The sequence below is a fragment of the Pseudopodoces humilis genome, chromosome 4 (assembly GCF_049639895.1).
Source record: "Pseudopodoces humilis isolate 2021_Gansu_Grassland_sample_001 chromosome 4, ASM4963989v1, whole genome shotgun sequence".
NCBI classification, from domain to species: Eukaryota; Metazoa; Chordata; class Aves; order Passeriformes; family Paridae; genus Pseudopodoces; species Pseudopodoces humilis.
The window spans coordinates 63,767,652-63,790,245 of NC_142203.1; the positions used below are offsets into that span (position 1 = coordinate 63,767,652).

Sequence of the window (22,594 nt, forward strand, 5' to 3'; positions counted from 1 at the left end):
TCTCCTGGCACTGTGACAAGAGTGGGCTGCCCCCAGAGAGCCAGGCAATCCAGGGGGCAGCTTGTGGGAAAATGTGGGCTAAGGCACAATTCCCTACAGCTCAAGGTGGTAGGGGGTGCATCAAGGATCAGGGCAAAAGAAAGAGAGGGGTCTTCGGTATGAAATACAGAGAGTTTATTCTTAGAGGGGTCTTTGGTCAGGGACCAAAGAAGCCAAAACACAGAGGTACAGCAGTTTATACGCAGGAGAGGATAAAAGGGAGGGTACGAAACTTCAGCCAACTGGGGAACCTTAGGAGAGGAGAATGAGGTGGGGTCCTGGAAGCCACAAACCAATAGGGTTACACGGGAGAGGGAGAAACTTTTATTACCCAATAGGGTTTCCAGCATTTGGAGATTGACAGGGAGTTTTCTAGAATGAAGGGTATGTATCACGTGGGATTGATAGGGATGGGCCTGGAATAAGGAATTGGGTTACAATGATGAGTAGCTGGGAACTTAGGGTGATTGGTCAAGGGACAGACTGGCACAGAATATTCTGGAAAATAGGGAAGGGTCTTGAGGTGAGTGACATTAAGAAAAGGGGGAGATAACCTGGGGTAGAACCATTCCCCTTCAGGGGGGGCAAGTAACTGGGACAAACCGTATGTAAAACTTATATTAACAAAATGCACCACCACAATATGGGGCTTTTGATAGGGATTTCTGGGGGGCAAGATAAGAACATTACATTCCTTTTAACAGTGCTGCCTCCCAAAATACCTGCACCATTCTCTACTTGTGCTCCATGAAGGCCTGTGCAGAATGAGGGAAATGAATAGAGGTGAGGTCCAGGAGTTGACAGCCAATATGGGCATACATTGGGGAGCACCAGCAGAGGACTAAGGATCAGATGTTGAGCTGAGTTAAGATTCCACCTCGTCATGAGATCACAGAGCCCCGTTTGATGTGAAGTTCCAGAGCCCCACTCGGCTCTTTAATGCCACTCTGGGCAACACTGCAGCAGCAGCAGTGACAGTGGAGGCAGAATGCTGCAAGCAGGCAGGGTCATGGTCCTGACCCACTACCTCCTGCTCCTCTTTCTCCTGGCCCTGCAAGCTCAGAACACCCAGAGTGCTCAAATACCTGAGCAGGGAGCAGGTAGGCAGGCAGGGGCCAGCACATAGCCCTGGCTGGTGGTAGTGGGGCCAGGACTGGGGCTTGGCTGAGCCAGGAAGCCACCACTGTCTGGGAAGTTCATGTGCAAGCTGCCAGCTGTGTTCCAAGGGCAGCCAGACCTCCCTGCAGCTGTGAGAATGCAGGCCTGCCTGTGCATGCCCTGTCAGTACCTTCCACATTCAGGTCTTGAGGTGTGACCATGAGGGCAGTGCATCTGATGGTAACTTCTTGTGGGTGTTTGCTTCTAGTTGAGGACAGAGAGGATTCACCTCCAGCTCCTGAAGTAGATTCCATGCTGATTCCAAGCTGGTATCTCAAACGTGAGTAGTCAGTTGAATAAGCACTCCTTTTCCTTGCGCTATTCATGGAAAATGTACCTTTGTATCTACATGTTCTTTTATAAATCTAATAGGGAGGGATTATCAGAAGATACCTGTGGTTCCAAGAGGGCTTCTAAGAACATTGGTGAAATCTGCATCTGGTTAGTGTATCCCACTCAGTTAAATCTGGGACCTGGGAAGCTGAGCTTCTGCTTTCTATATGGAAGCGCTGTATCCTGGACAGCCAGAAGTGCTCAGAGTTTTGCTGTAGGGACACTCCATTTCACACCTCCTAGTGTGAGCCATAGAGATGGTTGAGCACAGTGTCTGCTCTCAGTTGTGGTTCCAGATGATTACCAGGGGCACCTCCTGCTGCTGCTGCTGCAGTTGTACCATTACTGGCCAGAGCTGCTGTGTGCAGACACTGGCATCCAGATGTTGGGAAAAGGCCTGTGCTGAATTTGTGTTTGCCTCACACTTAGCACAGTACTGAGACAGAAATGGCATCCCACAAAATGGATGCCATATCCAGATCAAAGAGTCAGGGATGGGTTGAAGCTGCACCTCAAGCACGAGGCTTTAGTTGAAGAAATTCCTTGTGTGTGTCATTCAGTTAGCTGAGTCTTGGGTGGTTTAGGTCTGCATTTCTTGCTGTATTGCAGTAAATCCAGTTGTGGATTCCTCTTGTCTTTGGGGACAGTGGGCTCCTCACTGCCACTTATCAAATTGGCCAGGCCATGGTACCATGCTCTTGGTAAGGGACAATGACTTTTATTTAATATGTTCCATGTTCTTTCAAAAGAGACAGATCATGAGATGGTGGAGAAGGAGACCTTTCCCTTGAGAGAAAATAACACCATGCCAAGCACAGATGAAGAAAAAGAAGCAGTAAGAGATACCAGCACACTTGCTCAGCATGAGAGACATTCAGGAAGTGAGTGCTTGGGAGATGTTTGCTTTGGGAAATAGGATCATTTCTGCTGTATCTCAGCAGTGCTCTCCATGGATGAATTGCAGGTGCCCAGCACACAGTCCTGGCCTGCAGCCCGGAGGAAAAGATAGGGGCAGTGCTGCTCACTGGCACACACTGGGCTCTTCTCTTAGAGAACTTTATGGGATCTCCCTTGATCCCTGGTGCTATGACACCAGAGCCAGAGGAACCGATCTGTGAAGACAACAGTCCTTGGGCATCTGAAGCACACTGTGAGATTATCCCTAGTGCAGAGTACAAACATTGTCTCTTGCATTGTCTTTTCTCCTTCCAGCTACTGGGTCAGCTACTGTGCAAAAAGCTGAGACTGCTGGACTCTGTGAGCTGAGCAAGAACTATATCCTAGGGACAGCAGCAGCCTTGGCTGTGCTGCTGCTTGGCATATGGATTGGTGTCATGTCATACTGGCTGAGCAGACACACGTGAGTGGGCTTTCCCTTTAGTAATGTATCCTTTCTGTGGGCAATAATATATTTATGCTATGCTATAGTGCCAAGGCACCTCCTAGCGGTGCTCTATGGAAACCTCTGCAGTGCAATCCTTTAACTGTGCTTTTAATTCATATCTGTGAGGAGTCTTCTCGAACCTTTGCAGCAGTGCTCACCCACCAGTACAAGTACCTTGGCACAGACCTGTCACCTCCACCCATCGCTCCCATGGCTGACAGTGCCTCTTCAGGCGACCAGTGGATTTTCCTGGACTCACACCTCAGCCCACATCATCCTGATGTCACTACTGCCAGTACCTGCAGTAATACTTTACGTTACTAGAAAATAGTAATTATTTCAGTGGTAATATATAAATAACCTTAATTCCGAAAGCAATAAATTCTTGCCTGTTGTGGCTGTTTCTGTTGGGGTAGGATGCACAGATCTGGGAGCAGGGCTGGAGCTGTGAGACGAGCTGTCAGGGGTATGCACTGCAGTGCGGGACTTGATTGTGCCAGTCTCAGCCTGCTTTCCTAGGCCATCAAGGCTTTCCTGCACCAGAACAGGGACATGCTGGTGAGATGTGCAAAGGCTTGTCCATGAGCTCAGTTATGATGCTGCCTGAAGGACTGCCCCATGGAGAGTGACTCAAAATGCAGCAATTTCTGGAGAACATTGGCTCACAGGATGGAGTCAAGTTGGAGAGAAATATAGGGGCTGTCTCCTGTGGGAGATACCCCAGGCTGGTAGAGAGGGAAGACTCTTCCCTGAGCAGCTGCAAGAACAATTGTGTGATGAACTGACTGTAATCCCCATGCCCTGTATCCCTACACCACTGCGGGGCAGAGATAGAGCTAGGGAAGGGGGCAAAGGTGTATTTTAAGATTTATTTTACTTTTCATTATCCTGCTGTGATTGAGTTACTAATTGTTGGGGTTGAATGTAATAAAGAGATAGCTAGATGATGGCTTGAGGCCATGGGAAAATCCCTGTATGTGAGGGTGAACAAGTTTTGCCCCTGTAATTCCTCCTGTTTCAGTTATATTAATCTAGCTAGAAAGTTCTTTGTTCTCTGTGATATGGTTGGCTATGTTTTGCTGCAAAAATTTTAATATTCCTAATTTCCCTCCCATATTGGATCCTTCCGTTAAAGTCCTCCCTAACTCCTGCCCTTATCCAAGTTTACATATACCTGTCAGACCCTGGACCTGGAGATTTTTCTTTCCCAGTTTGCACCATATACCCTGTGTGGTTTAGTGTTTGGTTTTTTTTGTATTGTTAAAGCTTTAAGTTTCAGACAACTTCACTACAGTCTGTCTTTCTGCCCCAAGATGCCAAATCATGTGAAGCCACCAGTCCCAACGTCCTGGGTGAGACCAGTGAGAGGCTTCACCTGGCATGCAAAGGCTTGTCCATGAGCTCAGCTGTGATGTTGCCTGAAGGACTGTTCCCCATGGAAGAGTGCCCCACAATGCAGCAATTTCTGGAGAACATTTGCTGATGGGATAGACTCAAGTTGGAGAAAAATACGGGAGCTGTCTCCTGTGGGAGAAACCTCAGGCTGGTGCAGAGGAAAGACTCTTCCCTGAGCAGCTGCAAGAACAATTGTGTGATGAACTGACTGTAATCCCCATGCCCTATGTCCCTACATCACTGGGGCGCAGAGATAAAGCTAGGGAGGGGAAAGGGGGGAAAGGTGTATTTTAAGATTCATTTTACTTTTCATTATCCTGCTATAATTGAGGTACTAATAAAATTTGCTTAATATACCCAAGTCAAATCTTGCTCATGATGGTTTTCAGTGCGCTCCCCTAGTCCTTTTCACAATCCAGGAACTTCTGTAATATTTCCTCTCCCCTGTCCAGCTGAGAACAGGTATAAACAGAATGGCTTTGGTAGGTGTCTGGTATCCAGCTTCACTGTAGGGAAACCACTATTGTAGCAAAGTACAAGAAGTTGCTTGTGTAAGTGGAGCAGTTGCAGGATTTCATGTGGTGTTTTAATTGCTATTTTAGGATTTGACTCAACACTTGGTTCAGGGGGAAAAGAATGAGACAAAATACACTTTGGTATTTCCTGGTAGATTTTTAAAGTGATGCAATGTAAGATTGTGAAGAATGAGGCCTTCCAGGTGGGAAGAAGTGATAGAGTGTTCATCTCAGATGAAGAAAGGAAGGCACTCCAAGAAGCCAGGATAGCAGGGAACTGCTGTCCTGGGCCCATGAGTCCGATTCACTGTAGTCCTGCAGGCTTTTCCCCGTGCCTACTCCTACTTGGCCATCTACAGCCAAAGCTGGAGGTGTGAGTGCAGCAGAGGTGTTGTCCAAGAAACATGGCACAGCTCTCTGAGGCTGTCACCTGCAGTGTGTGGGAAGGATATTTCCAGCAGCAATTAGCAGAGAAATGCTTAAAGACATCTCTGGACACTGTGGGGTTTTGGGAGTTATTGTATAATTTTGGCTCAGGTGGTAGACTGTCCTAAGACAATTCAATTCCCTTAGAAGTGGTGAAGAGGAACCAGTGAGCTGCTCACCCTTGTCTCTTTCCTCTCTACAGCAGCTCCAGCTCCACCTCTGGGCTGTCTCTCATGGGCCTCTCAGCAGCCTCCGAGATTTCCACCTCCTGAGAGGGCAGCCCAAGGCTCTTTCCAGAAGAGAGCTTTGCCTCAACCTTTGAATCAAGCCCCACTAACTCTTGTCATACAGACATCCACACGTGCAGCCCTGCATATGCAGATATGAACTGAGAGCTGAGCAACACACGCAGGGTCATGCCCTGCAGTGCAATTTCTAAAATGCCTCGGTTGCTTCTGAGGGAGCTGACATGCCCACAAGGCACTGCAGCAGGAAAATACCTCTGGATTCAATGGGGTGCAGCAAAACCCACCCCTGGCTTTCTTCTTGCATGTTGCTCTGTCCAGCTGCCAGTGCCTTGGTTTCTCACTATATACCGGTTCTTTTCTACTCCCTCTCAGGCTTGCTGCCCCTCTGCTATGAATGGGCCAGGAGACCAGCTCCTTTTTAAATAAGCCTTTATTGAACAGTACAGCTCTGGGGTAAGGGCCCAACGGGTCATGCACACCACCACTGCTCCCACTGGACACCGCAGAAGAGGAGGATCCGTGCAGCTTTGTCACTAGGGCAGAGCTGGACCTTCCTTCCTCATGGGAGTCCCCAAGAACACTCCTTTTCTTGGCCTTGTAGTCTACGGTGTCATCCTAGTCAAGTCCCCTCGTAGTTATGTCAGCCTCTGGAGGGAAGTCAGGGGACTCCTCTGGGTCTTCCTCGTTCAATGGTACTGTTTTTATTCCTTCCTTTTTGTGTGGCTCCTTGTCTCGGGGTTTTTTATCAGTCTGTGTGCGTCCCATGAGCCTCTGCTTTCTCTCGTTTACATAAAAGTCCTTATGTCATCCTCCTCCTCAGGGCCCAACAGAACAAGGTCCAACAACTTGGGGAAGGGGTACAATGTTGCCATGTGGGAGTCTAGGAGCAGTGGGGGCATGGCCTGGCTGAACAAGGAACAAGAAGCACGGGGTACAGCAATTTGGGACAGGGGTACAAGGTAAGGGGTTTACAAACAGTAACCGTAATAACGGCTAACAATTTTCTAATTATTCTTAACACCTCCAAAGCTTATCTAACAGTCTCCATGCTGTCCCCGCCCAGACTTTCTCGGTCCCTCCTGCTCATTCTACCTCTCCTTCTCTGTCCCTGCTGCCTCTTCTTGCACCTCTGGTCCCATTCCCTGCACCGCTTTTGCTCTCATTGTTTCTTTGTTCTGCTCCATGTACCGAAAACTTCTGTCGTCACTTCCTGGCTCCTCTCCCTTAACGCTCAGCTCAGACTCCCAGGCGAACTGCAGCTGGAACATGGTGGGGAGCTCTCCTGCAGCGGCACGACAGTGGCGAATCAGGCCCGGGACACAGGCCTCGGCCCCTGGGCTGGAGCGGGGCCACTCCAAGCCAGTGGAAGCAGCTGTGGCCCGAGAAGCGAGGCCGGTGGGGCCAGCACAGCCCCACATCCCCATGCCTGCCCCTCACGGCCCCGTGGGAAATGCCAGCAGGCAGTGTTGTCCTCCTGCCATGCCACACGCAGCAGGCGGCTTCAGGAGCACCACAGGCAGTCTGGGGACAGTGGTCCCACAGCTGGCAATGAGCCGCCGAGTAGCACAATGCCGCGGAGTGCATTAAGAGAGAGACTGGGTGTGTAGGGAGTTAAGGAACACAGAAGGGCAGTGTTCATAGGTGCCACCCCTCGGGGAGGAATGGCGCGCAGACCCAACGCCGAGGCAACTGGGCAGCCTGCCTGGGTTCTGGGTAGGAGATGTGACCAAGAGACCCTCCAGCCTGGTAGCACCCTCTGCTCGTTACGCACTGCAGCCTTCAAGGTGGGTAGCGTTCTGTGCTTGATTCCAGAGGTTGGTATTGGCCAAGTTTATGCAGCTTGTCAGCTGGAGACTGCTTATGAGCCTTGGAGACAGCCCAGAGGAGGAAAGCTGTCAATGCCTCTGTGCTTGTGGCTATAAACACCTGGGGTTTAACAGATGCTTCCTGGGCATTTATACCACCAAAGGTGCTCTGTAAGGCCTTGCAGAGATTCTGAGCCTGGGGTGGCTGGCACACGTAAGTCTGTGAGTATTTCCTTCCTGGAAGAGCTGCTCAGCTAAAAGGCCACTCGTGTTAACTCTTACCTGCGGGAACTGACACCTTTGTGTCCATGGCAGTACCTCATGGTGTCCAAGGACAAGCAAGAGGGAAGTCAGGACCTCTGGAGAACTGCTGAGGGATCTGGGGCACACAAAGTATTAACTTCTTCCACTTGCCATGAACCAGACACAGGAAGGTTCTAGAGTTGAATACCTGTCACCCTGGTCTTCCCAGCTAAGTCTGGGGCTTTATCTGTGGGTTGCTGTACAGGACACCAGGCCTCATGGTGGCACATGGCACATTTCCCTGCCTCAAAGGGAAAAAGGATCTTTGCTCAGGAGTTAGCAAGGCTCTTTGAGACAGCTTTAATCAGGATTGGAAGAGAAAAGGGAATAAAACCAGGCTCACCTGGGAAAAGCCTGAGCACTGCACACCCACCTTTGCATCATAGCAGTGGAGGGAAGCAGTGCTGCCTGCAAAGGTCACGAAGCTGTAGCAGAAGTACTGGGAAAAGCAGGCTTCTTGCCAGAATACTGTCTAGACAAACGTGTAGTGCCAAAGAAAGGCACTTGCAATTGGGTTTTTTAATGGCACCTTCATATGAGGCTTTTGATGGGGATTTCTGAGGAATAAGACACGAGTGCCTCTGCATTCCCGTGCACAGTGCTGCCTCCCAGAATACATCCACCCTTCTCTACTTGTGCTCCATCCAGGCCTGTGCAGAATAATGAAAAACAATAGAGAAAAGCTGCCAGAATTGACCGGCAACACGGGCATCCATTGGGGAGTTCACAGACACCACGTTGTTACGAGGTCACAGAGCCCCGTTTGATGTGAGGTTCCAGAGCCCCACTCGGCTCTTCAGTGCAACTCTGGGCAACACTGCAGCAGCAGCAGCAGTGACAGTGGAGGCAGAATGTTGCAAGCAGGCAGGGTCATGGTCCTGACCCACTACCTCCTGCTCCTCTTTCTCCTGGCCCTGCAAGCCCAGAACACCCAGAGTGCTCCAATACCTGAGCAGGGAGCAGGTAGGCAGGCAGGGGCCAGCACATAGCCCTGGCTGGTGGTAGTGGGGCCAGGGCTTGGCTGAGCCAGGAAGCCACTACGGTGTGGGCGGTGGGGCAGACTCACCAGGGGAGGTATGAGGGGCTGCAGCTGCTTCAGGGTGCAGCATGGAGAGAGGTTCCTAAGGAGCAGGGAGGTGGGGAGGCGCAGTTCAGGCCCAGAACCTCGGCACTGAGTTATCAGTCACTCAGCACTGGTCATCCACCCTGAGCTCTGATTATCCAGCCTCCTGGCCAGGCTCCAGTGCTGACCCGCCCATGGGTCCTGTGGGCACGCCATGGTTTTTCACTTCATGTGAGAGCTGCCAGCTGTGTTCCAAGGGCAGCCAGACCTCCCTGCAGCTGTGAGAATGCAGGCCTGCCTGTGCATGCCCTGTCAGTACCTTCCACATTCAGGTCTTGAGGTGTGACCATGAGGGCAGTGCATCTGATGGTAACTTCTTGTGGCTGTTTGCCTCTAGTTGTGGACACAGACAGTGCTCTTTCAGCCCCTGAGCTAGAGCCAGATTCCATGCTGATTCCAAGCTGGTATCTCAAGCGTGAGTAGTCAGTCTCTACTGCCTTACAATATTGAACACTCCATTATCCTACGTTACTCATGGGAAATGCACCTTCATAGGTTAACCTTCTTTTATAATTCTAACCTAGGGAAGAATGATGACAAGGTCCCCGAAGAATTCCCTGAAGGAGTCCCTGAAGTTTCAGAGGAGCTCCTGACAGCCTTGGATGAAGCCTCATCTGGTTAGTGTATCCCACTCAGTTAAACCTGGGACATGGGAAGTTTTTCTCCATATAGAAAGAATCTGCTTTCTATATGGAAATGCTGTATCCTGGACAGCCAGAAGCATTCAGAGTTTTGCTGTAGGGACACTCCATTTCACACCTCCTAGTGTGAGCCATAGAGATGGTTGAGCACAGTGTCTGCTCTCAGTTGTGGTTCCAGATGATTACCAGGGGCACCTCCTGCTGCTGCTGTTGCAGTTGTACCATTACTGGCCAGAGCTGCTGTGTGCAGACACTGGCATCCAGATGTTGGGAAAAGGCCTGTGTTGAATTTGTGTTTGCCTCAAACTTAGCTCAGCACTGAGGCAGAAATGATATCCATGAAATGTTGGCTGCCCCTGCCGCATTCAGGTATGGCTTAAAGCTGGACCCCAACTGTGAAGGTGAACCTGAAGGGATTCCTTGTGTGGGATTTGGTTGATTAAATCTTAGGTGGCTTGGGTCTGCATTTCTTGCTGTATTGCAAAAAATCTGCCTGTGGATTCCTCTTGTCTTTGGGGACTGTGGGCTCCTCACTGCCACTTACCAGAATGTCCAGGTCATGATACCGTGCTCCTAGTAAGACCTAGTGGTGTCTCCTATTTTTTCTGAAGAGGCAGATTCTGAGTCTGTGCTGGAGACACTTCCTGTGGAAGAAAGTGACAGTGTGCCAGGCTCAGGTGACGAAACAGAACCAATACGGGACACCAGCATGCTTGCTGAGTCTGAGGAAGATTCAGGTGAGTGCTTGGGAGGTGCTGTTTTGGGCAAAGAGCAGCATTTCTCCTGTATCCCAGTACAGCCATGGATGAACTGCAGGTGCCCAGCACACAGTCCTGGCCTGCAGCCCAGAGGAAAAGATAGGGGCAGTGCTGCTCCCTGATACACACTGGGCTCTTCTCTTAGAGAACTTTATGGTATCTCCCTTGATCCCTGGTGCTATGACACCAGAGCCAGAGGAACCGATCTCTGAAGACAACAATCCTTGGGCATCTGAAGCACACTGTGAGATTATCCCTAGTGCAGAGTACAAACATTGTCTCTTGCATTTTCTTTTCTCCTTCCAGGGTCAGCTACTGTGCAAAAAGCCAAGACTGCTGGATACTGTGACCCCAGCAAGTACTACATCCTAGGGACAGTAACAGCCTTAGCTTTGATTCTGCTTGGGGCAATGTCTGGGTATATAGGCCTGTATCAGCTGCTGAAAAGAGACATGTGAGTTATTTATTGTTGCCATTGGCAATTAAATGTTTGCACTGTGCTGGAGTGCCAAGGCAGTTCCTGGCAGAACTGTTCTGTTTCTCCTCTGCAGAAACCTCTATCATAACATATTTTTCCTATCATAAAATCTATCATAACATTCTTATCTATGAGGAGTCTTCTTGGAAATCTGTTTCTACAGGAAGACTCGGGAAGACAAAGAAGCACCAGGAGAAGTCTACACTGACTCTTCCTGGGAAAGCCATGGTCAGCCTGGAGGTATAGGTGAAGCAGAGTCAGGAGAAGGATCAGGAAGGGGTGGGAGAGCCCAAGTCAACAGGTTCAGGGACAGCTGCCACCTGTTTCCTGAGGTCTTTGCAGCAGAGCTTGCCCAGCTGTACAAGAGCATGGGTGCAGACCCCTCACCTCTGCCCACATGTCCCTTCTGTGCTCTGGCTGATGGTGCCTCTTCACAGGACCACTGGATTTCCCTGGACTCACCTCAGCCCACACCATCCTGGTGTCCCTGCTACCAGCACCAGCAGGAATACTTTATATTAGAGGATGATGATTTTTTTAGTGATAACACATAAATAAATGTATTTCCAAAAGCAATTAAGTTTTTGCCTGTTGCAGCTGTTTCTATTGGGGTGGAATGCACAGAGCTGGGAGCAGGGCTGGAGCTGTGCAAGAAGCTGCACTGCACCTGCACTTGCACTGCAGTACAGGACATGTTTGTGCCAGCCTCAGCCTGTTTTCCCAGCAATGGCCATCAACAAGGCTTTCCTGCACCAGAATAGGGACATGCTGGTGAAGCATGAGGTCCACAAACTTCTCTACGAGCTCATTTGGGATGCTGCTTTGAAACAGGATGTTCTGGGCAGAGAGGGAAGGATGTTCTGGGAAGGATGGCTGAATAGTGCTGAGCACATCAAGGAGACTTGACATGGTGACTTACGTCATGGGGGATGTGGTAGTCTCCCCCCACGTAGCTCAGAGAGGATCAAGGAGCAGAAATCTGGAGCCAGACTGGGTGAGACACAGAGGGGAAGAAATGTGGTATTAGTCACAGGAATGAATGGTATTAAAAATTAAGTTGTCAACAGAGACAATAATTATAATAAAAATTACAGTCTTCTCCCACACACAATGGAAAAAAGCCATTAGGTGGAACAAAGCAAAGGAAGCGTGCTCTGGTGTTTTTTTTAAGTGGGGCAGTTGCAGATTCTGTGTAGAGCTCTTTAATTACTGTTTTCAGACTTGACTTAACTTTTGGTTCAGGGAGATTAAGATGGAGGCAATATACACCTGTGTTGGTGGCTGGTTCTGAGGGTATTTCTGACCCCCAGCTGCCACCAACTACCCCAGACAGAGGTCCCACAAAGAACGGCTGTCCAGGAGTCTTGGGTGGTTTCCCAAGGGGTAACCCCTATGAGCACGGTCTGAGGCATCAAGTGATCAGCTCTTTTAGATGTGATTTCAGCTCAGTGATCAGCTCAGATCAGCCCAGCTCTGCTCACGGGTTACCCCAGCTGACATGCAGACAACAGATGGGGGGCTGTGTAGCATTCCACAGACTCCTTTATTGGCAGGCTTCAGCAAAGGGGGCTGTTGGGAAGGTAGAATTAGAAAGGAATTATAAATATGACTTCTTAGCCGGAAAGGCTAAAGAAGAAATACAAATGAAAGCACGGTTTGAATAATTCAAAGAAACCAATCTGGTATGCCAGAACACATTCTTTCCCCCAATAAAACTTAGCTGAGACCCCGCTCCCCAGCCTTATAAGGAAAAGTCCAAAGTACCCCTGAGATAACTAAAAATATGCAAAAGCAGCGATTTCTATAGGCCACACACAAATGTTACTGTATTAGTATACTTAGAAAGATTGGTTAGTAAAGGAATAGAATATTCAAAGGTATAGGTTATATAAGTAATTGTAAAAGAGAGCTCGGCCTCTTTTTTCCCGGCTCTCTCACTTCTGTCTGTTACTCTCTTTCTTAGCTATCTTAAGTCTTGAACTCATGTATTCATATTTTACCACCTTTTGTATTGTTCCCTCTGAGCCTGGTTTGAGCTTCATCTGCTGGCTCCTAGCAGGGCTCTCTCTCCCACACCCTGAAATAAACTACTAACATCTAACTCAACTACAGAGGTCTCTGCCGTGTCCCGGACCGTCCACACCCCGAAGTATCTCTTACAGGGGCCAGTGACAAACTTCCACTGAACAGGGCAAAAGCTGGGGTTTTTATAGGGAAGGGGAGAATTGGTAAAAGGACCAATGGTTTACAGGGAGATAACATGGGGTCCTGAAGCAGGAAGGGATCCACAGCTTAGTCACCATGACTCTACGTAGTTTTGTCTTGTCTTAAGGAACAGATCTCCAAGGAAGAAGCCTTTTGGAGGACTTTCTTTTTCTTGTATAACTCCTCCACACACCTGTATGAGCAGTTCAAGAGATAGGGGTATCCGAGTTAAGATCGGAAGCCAATTCTATTGAATATACAAGGCATTTATATAGGGTTTTACTTGCACGATACTTATATGGGGTTCTATTTTTGGTAAAGGTTTCTCATTGGTTATACATTCTTCATGGTATCAGTTACCTGGTAATAATTACAAAGTTTCACAAAATACCTCTTGGTCACTTCTGCCCTGGGGAGTAGTTATCTGTGTCTGTCTCTCCCATGGTTTCTGTTTGATTAGGCGTAAGATATTAGGCTCCTTTATCAGTTCCATTGCGCCCTCTGTTCTATTCAACTTACACCTGGGTATTTTCTGCTCAGTTTCCAAAGTGATGGAATGTAGGATTGTGAAGGAGGTCTTCCAGGTGGGAAGAAGTGACAAAGTGTTCATCTCAAATGAAGAAAGGAAGGCACTCCAAGAAACCAGGATAGCAGGGATGTTCTGGGCCCATGAGTCCGATTCACTGTGGTCCTGCAGGCTTTTCCCCGTGCCTACTCCTACTTGGCCATCTACAGCCAAAGCTGGAGGTGTGAGTGCAGCAGAGGTGTTGTCCAAGAAACATGGCACAGCTCTCTGAGGCTGTCACCTGCAGTGTGTGGGAAGGATATTTCCAGCAGCAATTAGCAGAGAAATGCTTAAAGACATCTCTGGACACTGTGGGGTTTTGGGAGTTATTGGATGTTGCGGTAAAGGTTGTTAGAATGTTAGTAAGTTATAGATGGTTAGTTTATGTTTGTAGCTGTTAGCCTGGAATGCACCCTCCCCCAAGCATTGGCTTCTCTTCCCCCCTCCTTCTCTCTCTCTCTCGGTTTCCTGCTGGGGGATGATTTTACTGTGGTTACTGGAGTTTTTCTTCGTCAGATCTCTGTCTTTGAGCCTTGCAGCCGCCAGGCGTCGTGCCGATCCCACCCCACACCCCGCCCCCTCCGGCAGCGGGGAGCCCGATGGAGTGGAGGGAGGGCGCCGCTGTCATTTCCAGCCGCTCCGGGTTTCTCTAGCCCCGGCACGAGAAAGGCGAGAGAGGGAGGGGAGGGGGAGGAGGGGAGGGGGAGGAGGGGGGGTGGGGAAGAAGCACCGCTGCTGTTTCCCCGCAGCCAAATTAACTCCGCGCTTTCGCTGGAACTGACAAGGAATTCCTAGATACTTCCTGACTTGGAGCAGATTGTTACGGTTTCCTCTGAGCCCAGCAGAAACGGCCCGGGAAGGCGCAGGGGTAGTAAAGGCCAGAGCCCACTCTCTGGCATGCGGGAGCTCACGGCTTTGTTCTCCTGGTCCCTGACCTGTAGTCACTGCCTCCAGTTTCTGTGCATTTTCCGGTTCCTGTGTTCCATCTAAAGAAGACTGAGTGTGTATCTTTGCCCCACCCCTTCCCTCCTGCGCTTCCAGGTTTACTTTGTACATCCCACGCACAGTAATAAGTTTCTTATTCGAGGGAATGTCCGTCTGTTATTTCGTATCTTAGTGTGTTTAACCTTGATTTGTAGAAAGTTTGTAAATGTGCTAGCTATGAAAAATAATTGGTTCTCTCTAATGTTCCCACCCTTCAAAGAAGCCCCTGTTAAAAGAAGCACCCCAGACCCCAAACCTTTTGTCTTGTTCTCTGGAGTTCCCTTCACAGAAATAAACTACGGAACACTGTTGCGGCATGGGGTCAATGGTAGGGTGCCACAACCTTCCCAGAAGCGTCTCTGGGAAAGCCACTTCGGACAGCACCACACACCCACACAGACATGCAGACAGATAGATGCAGTTGGAGGCAGTGGCAAGGAGTCAAGAAGGGCCTTTGTATGGGCTCCACAAGGAAAGTTTATTTCTTCTGACTCGTTAAGGGTCCAGGAACAAAAGACCCAGAATAAGAGCTGTGCAACATACTTTGTACTGGGGGTGGAGAACAACTGGGACCAATGAGTTTAGGGCCAGGGGGTGGTACAGAGGCGGGTCCAGGGTGTTAGAGCCAATCAGTCCAAGGTAGGGGAGGGATTAGAGAACTCAGGCCAATGGAGAACCGAGGATGAGAGAAGATTCTAGGGATAGGGGAAGGTCCGAGGAAAGGAGGCAGGGATGAGACTGCCCAGGGGGAGGGAAAAGGGGCTGGCCAACAGGCCAGGGGGAAGGGTAGAACTGGGGTACATGTGTCATCAACAGGGAGACAGCGTAAGAGAGGCCTCAACCATTAAATTATAGTGGCATCCCTCCAAGGGGATTTCCCACTCTCCTGGATAGGGGGCTCACAAATCCCCACAGAACATAACCCAGCAGAAGAGTCTTCCCTGTTTCTTTACTCGTTTGAGAGACCTGAGTTCCAAAAGTGAATTGTTAAGCTCAAATTCTACTCCTTCTGGCCCTGAGCCAGAGTGAGGAAAAACCCCATCTCTGACCTAGCCAAGAAACTCTGGGCTTTGATCAATTGTATACTTCTGGCTCAGGCGGTAGACTTTCCTAAGAAAATTCTATTCTGTTATAAATGGGCTTGGACTTTTTGGGTGAAAAACAAAGTCAAACCCTTTATTAACCAAGAGAGGCAAGAGCCCAGGATAAGCCAGGACTCTGCTACAGCAATGCCAAACACTCTCCCTTAGATCAGACTCCATGGGAAGACTCCAAGTGAAGTCCTACTGCCCATATTATAGACCCCCCATCCAGGATTGGTCCATTTACAATCTACTCTCTGACTGGCCCATTTCCAGGGCTCTCATTGGTTCTTAAGAGGGGTCACTCCTAACCAATCATTCCTCTGGGGCATCAGTGATTGGCTGTCTTCTCCACCAATGATTGTTTCCAGCACAGACATCACTCCTGGGAGGTCATGTTCTTGAGTGTTCTTTTAGCTGAACCTTTCCTAACACCATGCAATATCCCACCAGCCCTGGGTCACCACCATCTCCACTAGAGTGCCCCCACACCAATCACCGGACCTCACCCATTTCGTTTATAAACCCACAAGAACCCACACTCCCTAACCACAAATATTAATTAGGAACATTTTATATTGAATAATTATTCACTTATAACCCAGCAATAACAATTAATCAATATGTTACAACTAGTTCACTTATATTCCCTTAGAAGTGGTGAAGAGGAACCACTGAGCTGCTCACCCTTGTCCCGTTCCTCTCTACAGCAGCTCCAGCTCCACCTCTGGGCTGTCTCTCATGGGCCTCTCAGCAGCTTCTGAGATTTCCACCTCCTGAGAGGGCAGCCCAAGGTTCTTTCCAGAAGAGAGCTTTGCCTCAACTTTTGAATCAAGCCCCACTAACTCTTGTCATAAAGATATCCACACGTGCAGCCCTGCATATGCAGATATGAACTGAGAGCTGAGGGACACATGCAGGGTCACGATACCTAAAATGCCTCGGCTGCTTCTGAGGGAGCTGACATGGCTGCTCCGAGCCAGTGGAAGCAGCTGTGACCCAAGAAGAGAGAGGCCAGGGGGGCCGGCACAGCCCCACATCCCCATGCCTGCCCCTCACAGCCCCGTGGGAAATGCCAGCAGGCAGTGTTGTCCTCCTGCCATGCCACACGCAGCAGGCGGCTTCAGGAGCACCACAGGCAGTCTGGGGACAGTGGTCCCACAGCTGGCAATGAGCCGCCGAGTAGCACAATGCCGCGGAGTGCATTAAGAGAGAGACTGGGTGTGTAGGGAGTTAAGGAACACAGAAGGGCAGTGTTCATAGGTGCCACCCCTCGGGGAGGAATGGCGCGCAGACCCAACGCCGAGGCAACTGGGCAGCCTGCCTGGGTTCTGGGTAGGAGATGTGACCAAGAGACCCTCCAGCCTGGTAGCACCCTCTGCTCGTTAGCACTGCAGCCTTCAAGGTGGGTAGCGTTCTGTGCTTGATTCCAGAGGTTGGTATTGGCCAAGTTTATGCAGCTTGTCAGCTGGAGACTGCTTATGAGCCTTGGAGACAGCCCAGAGGAGGAAAGCTGTCAATGCCTCTGTGCTTGTGGCTATAAACACCTGGGGTTTAACAGATGCTTCCTGGGCATTTATACCACCAAAGGTGCTCTGTAAGGCCTTGCAGAGATTCTGAGCCTGGGGTGGCTGGCACACGTAAGTCTGTGAGTATTTCCTTCCTGGAAGAGCTGCTCAGCTAAAAGGCCACTCGTGTTAACTCTTACCTGCGGGAACTGACACCTTTGTGTCCATGGCAGTACCTCATGGTGTCCAAGGACAAGCAAGAGGGAGGTCAGGACCTCTGGAGAACTGCTGAGGGATCTGGGGCACACAAAGTATTAACTTCTTCCACTTGCCATGAACCAGACACAGGAAGGTTCTAGAGTTGAATACCTGTCACCCTGGTCTCTTTTCTGTGGGTTGCTGTACAGGACACCAGGCCTGATGGTGGCACATGGCACATTTCCCTGCCTCAAAGGGAAAAAGGATCTTTGCTCAGGAGTTAACAGGGCTCTTTGAGACAGCTTTAATCAGGATTGGAAGAGAAAAGGGAATAAAACCAGGCTTATCTGGGAGAAGCCTGAGCACTGCACACCCACCTTTGCATCATAGCAGTGGAGGGAAGCAGTGCTGCCTGCAAAAGTCATGAAGCTGTAGCAGAAGTGTTGCAGTCTGTTTAGTTTGTTCTGGTTGTTAATTTGAATGGTTTGTTCCTGCTGTTATCCCCCTATGATTTGTAATGGTTTTACCCACTTGTCAGTTTTGTAAACCCCTCCCCTTTTTCCTGAACCTTCCTTGTCCATCACCTTTAGCCAGCCCCTAGTCCCTGTCGGTCAATGTAAACCCAACCCTCTGTTCCAGCATGTTCCCTGCCATTCATCCCTTGCTCGAAGCCCCATTGGTGTTGCAGCTGCCATCCCTCCCATGTATTCCTCCCATTGGTTCCAGATGTTGTAAACCCCTCCTTTGACTCCTCCCAAGCTGTGTTTTCCTTGGTTACTGAGTTTGTACCCTCCTTCCTTTAAATTGAGTTGCACAGAAGTGCTCGGTGCTCAGAGTCCTTGGGTCCCTGTGCGCCTTTCCAGCCCTCATCCTGTCATCGCTCCTTTCCCTAAATAAATCCTGTTCCTGGAAAGCTGCTTGGACTCTGGGTCTCCTCCATCTCCTCGCCGAAGCCCACGATGCTGAGATCCGCAGAGCCTTGAGTGGCAGAAAGGCTCTGAAGGTTCGGTCTGGGGAAAACAGCTCCCAGACCGTTCCCCACTCCTGGCGCTGCCAGCGGCCAGTGAGCAGAGCCAGCCCAGGCGTGACAGGCCGCGGCGGGCAGCGTCACAGAAGTACTGGGAAAAGCAGGCTTCTTGCCAGAATACTGTCTAGATAAATGCGTAGTGCCAAAGAAAGGCACTTGCAATTGGGTTGTTTAATGGCAACTTCATATGAGGCTTTTGATGGGGATTTCTGAGGAATAAGACATGAGTGCCTCTGCATTCCCGTGCACAGTGCTGCCTCCCAGAATACATCCACCCTTCTCTACTTGTGTTCCTTCTGTTCCAATGCAGAACAAGGAAACTGAACAGAGAGATGGTGCCTGAATGCAAAGGCAACATAGGTGTACTTTGGGGTGTACTGGTAGGGGGGTGCAATGCCCAATGCTGATGATACAGGACACCACTTTGTTAAGAGGTCACAGAGCCCCGTTTGATGTGAGGTTCCAGAGCCCCACTCGGCTCTTCAGTGCAACTCTGGGCAACACTGCAGCAGCAGCAGCAGTGACAGTGGAGGCAGAATGTTGCAAGCAGGCAGGGTCATGGTCCTGACCCACTACCTCCTGCTCCTCTTTCTCCTGGCCCTGCAAGCCCAGAACACCCAGAGTGCTCCAATACCTGAGCAGGGAGCAGGTAGGCAGGCAGGGGCCAGCACATAGCCCTGGCTGGTGGTAGTGGGGCCAGGGCTTGGCTGAGCCAGGAAGCCACTACGGTGTGGGCGGTGGGGCAGACTCACCAGGGGAGGTATGAGGGGCTGCAGCTGCTTCAGGGTGCAGCATGGAGAGAGGTTCCTAAGGAGCAGGGAGGTGGGGAGGCGCAGTTCAGGCCCAGAACCTCGGCACTGAGTTATCAGTCACTCAGCACTGGTCATCCACCCTGAGCTCTGATTATCCAGCCTCCTGGCCAGGCTCCAGTGCTGACCCGCCCATGGGTCCTGTGGGCACGCCATGGTTTTTCACTTCATGTGAGAGCTGCCAGCTGTGTTCCAAGGGCAGCCAGACCTCCCTGCAGCTGTGAGAATGCAGGCCTGCCTGTGCATGCCCTGTCAGTACCTTCCACATTCAGGTCTTGAGGTGTGACCATAAGGGCAGTGCATCTGATGGTAACTTCTTGTGGGTGTTTGCTTCTAGTTGTGGACACAGACAGTGCTCTTTCAGCCCCTGAGCTAGAGCCAGATTCCATGCTGATTCCAAGCTGGTATCTCAAGCGTGAGTAGTCAGTTGAATAAGCACTCCTTTTCCTTGCGCTATCCATGAAAAATGTACCATTGTATCTAAATGTTCTTTTATAAATCTAATAGGGAGGGATTACCAGAAGATACCTGTGGTTCCAAGAGGGCTTCTAAGAACATTGGTGAAATCTGCATCTGGTTAGTATATCCCACTCAGTTAAACCTGGGACCTGGGAAGCTGAGCTTCTGCTTTCTATATGGAAGCGCTGTATCCTGGACAGCCAGAAGCATTCAGAGTTTTGCTGTAGGGACACTCCATTTCACACCTCCTAGCGTGAGCCATAGAGATGGTTGAGCACAGTGTCTGCTCTCAGTTGTGGTTCCAGATGATTACCAGGGGCACCTCCTGCTGCTGCTGCTGCAGTTGTACCATTACTGGCCAGAGCTGCTGTGTGCAGACACTGGCATCCAGATGTTGGGAAAAGGCCTGTGTTGAATTTGTGTTTGCCTCACACTTAGCACAGTACTGAGACAGAAATGGCATCCCACAAAATGGATGCCATATCCAGATCAAAGAGTCAGGGATGGGTTGAAGCTGCACCTCAAGCACGAGGCTTTAGTTGAAGAAATTCCTTGTGTGTGTCATTCAGTTAGCTGAGTCTTGGGTGGTTTGGGTCTGCATTTCTTGCTGTATTGCAGTAAATCCAGTTGTGGATTGCTCTTGTCTTTGGGGACAGTGGGCTCCTCACTGCCACTTATCAAATTGGCCAGGCCATGGTACCATGCTCTTGGTAAGGGACAATGACTTTTATTTAATATGTTCCATGTTCTTTCAAAAGAGACAGATCATGAGATGGTGGAGAAGGAGACCTTTCCCTTGAGAGAAAATAACACCATGCCAAGCACAGATGAAGAAAAAGAAGCAGTAAGAGATACCAGCACACTTGCTCAGCATGAGAGACATTCAGGAAGTGAGTGCTTGGGAGATGTTTGCTTTGGGAAATAGGATCATTTCTGCTGTATCTCAGCAGTGCTCTCCATGGATGAATTGCAGGTGCCCAGCACACAGTCCTGGCCTGCAGCCCAGAGGAAAAGATAGGGGCAGTGCTGCTCACTGGCACACACTGGGCTCTTCTCTTAGAGAACTTTATGGGATCTCCCTTGATCCCTGGTGCTATGACACCAGAGCCAGAGGAACCGATCTCTGAAGACAACAATCCTTGGGCATCTGAAGCACACTGTGAGATTATCCCTAGTGCAGAGTACAAACATTGTCTCTTGCATTTTCTTTTCTCCTTCCAGGGTCAGCTACTGTGCAAAAAGCCAAGACTGCTGGACAGTGGGAACTCAGCAAGAACTACATCCTAGCATCTGTAGTAGTTTCAGCTGTACTGCTGCTTGCAGGAGTGGTTGGGTACATAGTCATGGGTCAGCTTCTGAAGAGAGACACGTGAGTTGGCCTTTCCCTTGAGTTATTTACTACTGCTGTGGGCATTGAAGTACTTGCAACATGCTGGAGTGTCAAGGCAGCTTCTTGCAGTGCTCTACAGAAACCTCCATGCAGTCCTTTAACTGTGTTTTTATCTCATATCTGAGGAATCTTCTTGGCAATCTATTTCTACAGGAGGATTCAGGGAGACGAAGAAGCATCAACAGATACCCACACTTAATTATTTTTTGGACAGCAAAGATTAGAGTAAAACTAATGGCAAAGCAGAGTGAGGAGAATGCCCAGGAGGTATCAAGAATGTCCAAGTGAACAAGTTCAACAACAGTTGCCAGCTGTCACCAGAGATCTCTGTGGCAGAGCTCACCCAGCTGTACAAGACCATGGGTGCAGACCCCTCAGCTCTGCCTGTTGCAGGTGCCATTTGTCTGACAGTGCCTTTTCACAGGTGTTCTAGGTGACCTGTGTTTCTATATATCTTTATAAATTTATTGTATTTCCTGTATGTCAATCCATGCAGTCTGTGTTTTTAAGATCCAAAAAACCAACATTATGGAACTTGTGTGTCTTGCCTTGGGTTCATGGAGGGGGTGATGCGCTGGGTCTCTTGGAAAAGCAGGAATGGACAAACACTGTTACTCTTATTTCTCTTTGGGCTCTGGATAGGATTGCCTGGCAGAGGTCTTCAAGTAGCAACTTGAGAAGCTGCACTCTGTACGAAGTTGCACTTAGTAATTAGAAAACCAAAACCATCTGGTACCTTTTAGATTGCCTTGATCGTCTTTAAAATCTTCATTTCATCAATTTGCAGGAAGACAGAAAATGTTTACATCTTTGTAAAAGGTGACTATGGGAGACCATGAGGGTTGACTTCCCTCTCTGGGAAGGCTCTAATGCCTGATTCAAAAATCCTTTCATTGTTTCAATAGTTTCACAGTATTGGAGGTTTCTTCCTGGGGATAGTGTTCTTGCAAATCTTCTCTGATTGCTGACAATGGAAGGAGGATGCATGGATTCAGTCTTTCCTGAATGCTGGTTTATCTGGAAGTACCCCCAGAACATAAAAGCTGCTCTCCACTATGATGCACAAGAGCCTTCTGCCATTCCTTTTGGTATCAGCACTTACAGAGGCAGTGGTCATTTGCTTCACAATATCATTTCCTTCTGTAATTTACATCTACTTTTCCTTTTTAAATTGAATTCCTTTTCCTTGCAGAAAATCAGCTGTTGTCTAGTTTTATTTCAGAATTTTTGAAAGTCTCCAGAGGGAAAAAGGGAACCTTGAAGCTTCTGAACTCTTGACAGCACAGGGGGATGAATGACCACTGCTTTGGTAATTTGGCCAGACTATTGCTGCTCCAGGCCAGGTTCCACTGCCCTTCTTGGCCACCTGGGCACACTCTGATTCACATTCTGCTGCTGTTGACCAGCACCCCCAAGTCCTTTTCTGATGGGCATCTTTCCAACCACTCTGCCTCCAGCCTGCGGTGCTGCTTGGGTTTGTTACCCAAGGACCTGGAATTCCTTTGGAACACCTTTTTGAATCTTTTACCACTGGCTGTGGCCCATTGATGCAGCTTGTCTAGATCCCTCTGCAGAACCTTCCGGCTCCCCAGCAGATCAACATTCCCACTCAGCTTGGTGTCATCCACATGCTGAGGGTGCACTCCATCCTCTTATACACATAAAGATACAAAACAAAACTGGATGCCTGGTACACTGATTTTTGACATTCATGTAATGAGTTTATTTACAGACCCAAAGACATGAAACAAGGAGGTTTCT

At 49.4% G+C, this 22,594-nt stretch overlaps 2 protein-coding genes across 2 annotated transcripts; both read left to right on the forward strand.

The window, feature by feature from the left end:
- Positions 1–1,356: 1,356 nt before the first annotated feature.
- Positions 1,357–11,160, forward strand: LOC148184517 (uncharacterized). The gene is made up of 5 exons (XM_088054642.1): positions 1,357–1,477; positions 9,254–9,346; positions 9,982–10,107; positions 10,435–10,582; positions 10,770–11,160. The coding sequence occupies exons 1-5, from the start codon at positions 1,357–1,359 to the stop codon at positions 11,158–11,160; spliced, it is 879 nt and encodes a 292-aa protein (XP_087910768.1).
- A 5,565-nt stretch (positions 11,161–16,725) lies between these two features.
- On the forward strand, positions 16,726–21,133 carry LOC148184518 (uncharacterized). Its single transcript, XM_088054643.1, has 7 exons — positions 16,726–16,777; positions 18,012–18,263; positions 19,322–19,399; positions 19,492–19,560; positions 20,202–20,333; positions 20,665–20,812; positions 20,987–21,133. Exons 1-7 carry the CDS (start codon positions 16,726–16,728, stop codon positions 21,030–21,032), a joined length of 777 nt encoding a protein of 258 aa, XP_087910769.1. The 3' UTR covers positions 21,033–21,133.
- Positions 21,134–22,594: the final 1,461 nt, after the last annotated feature.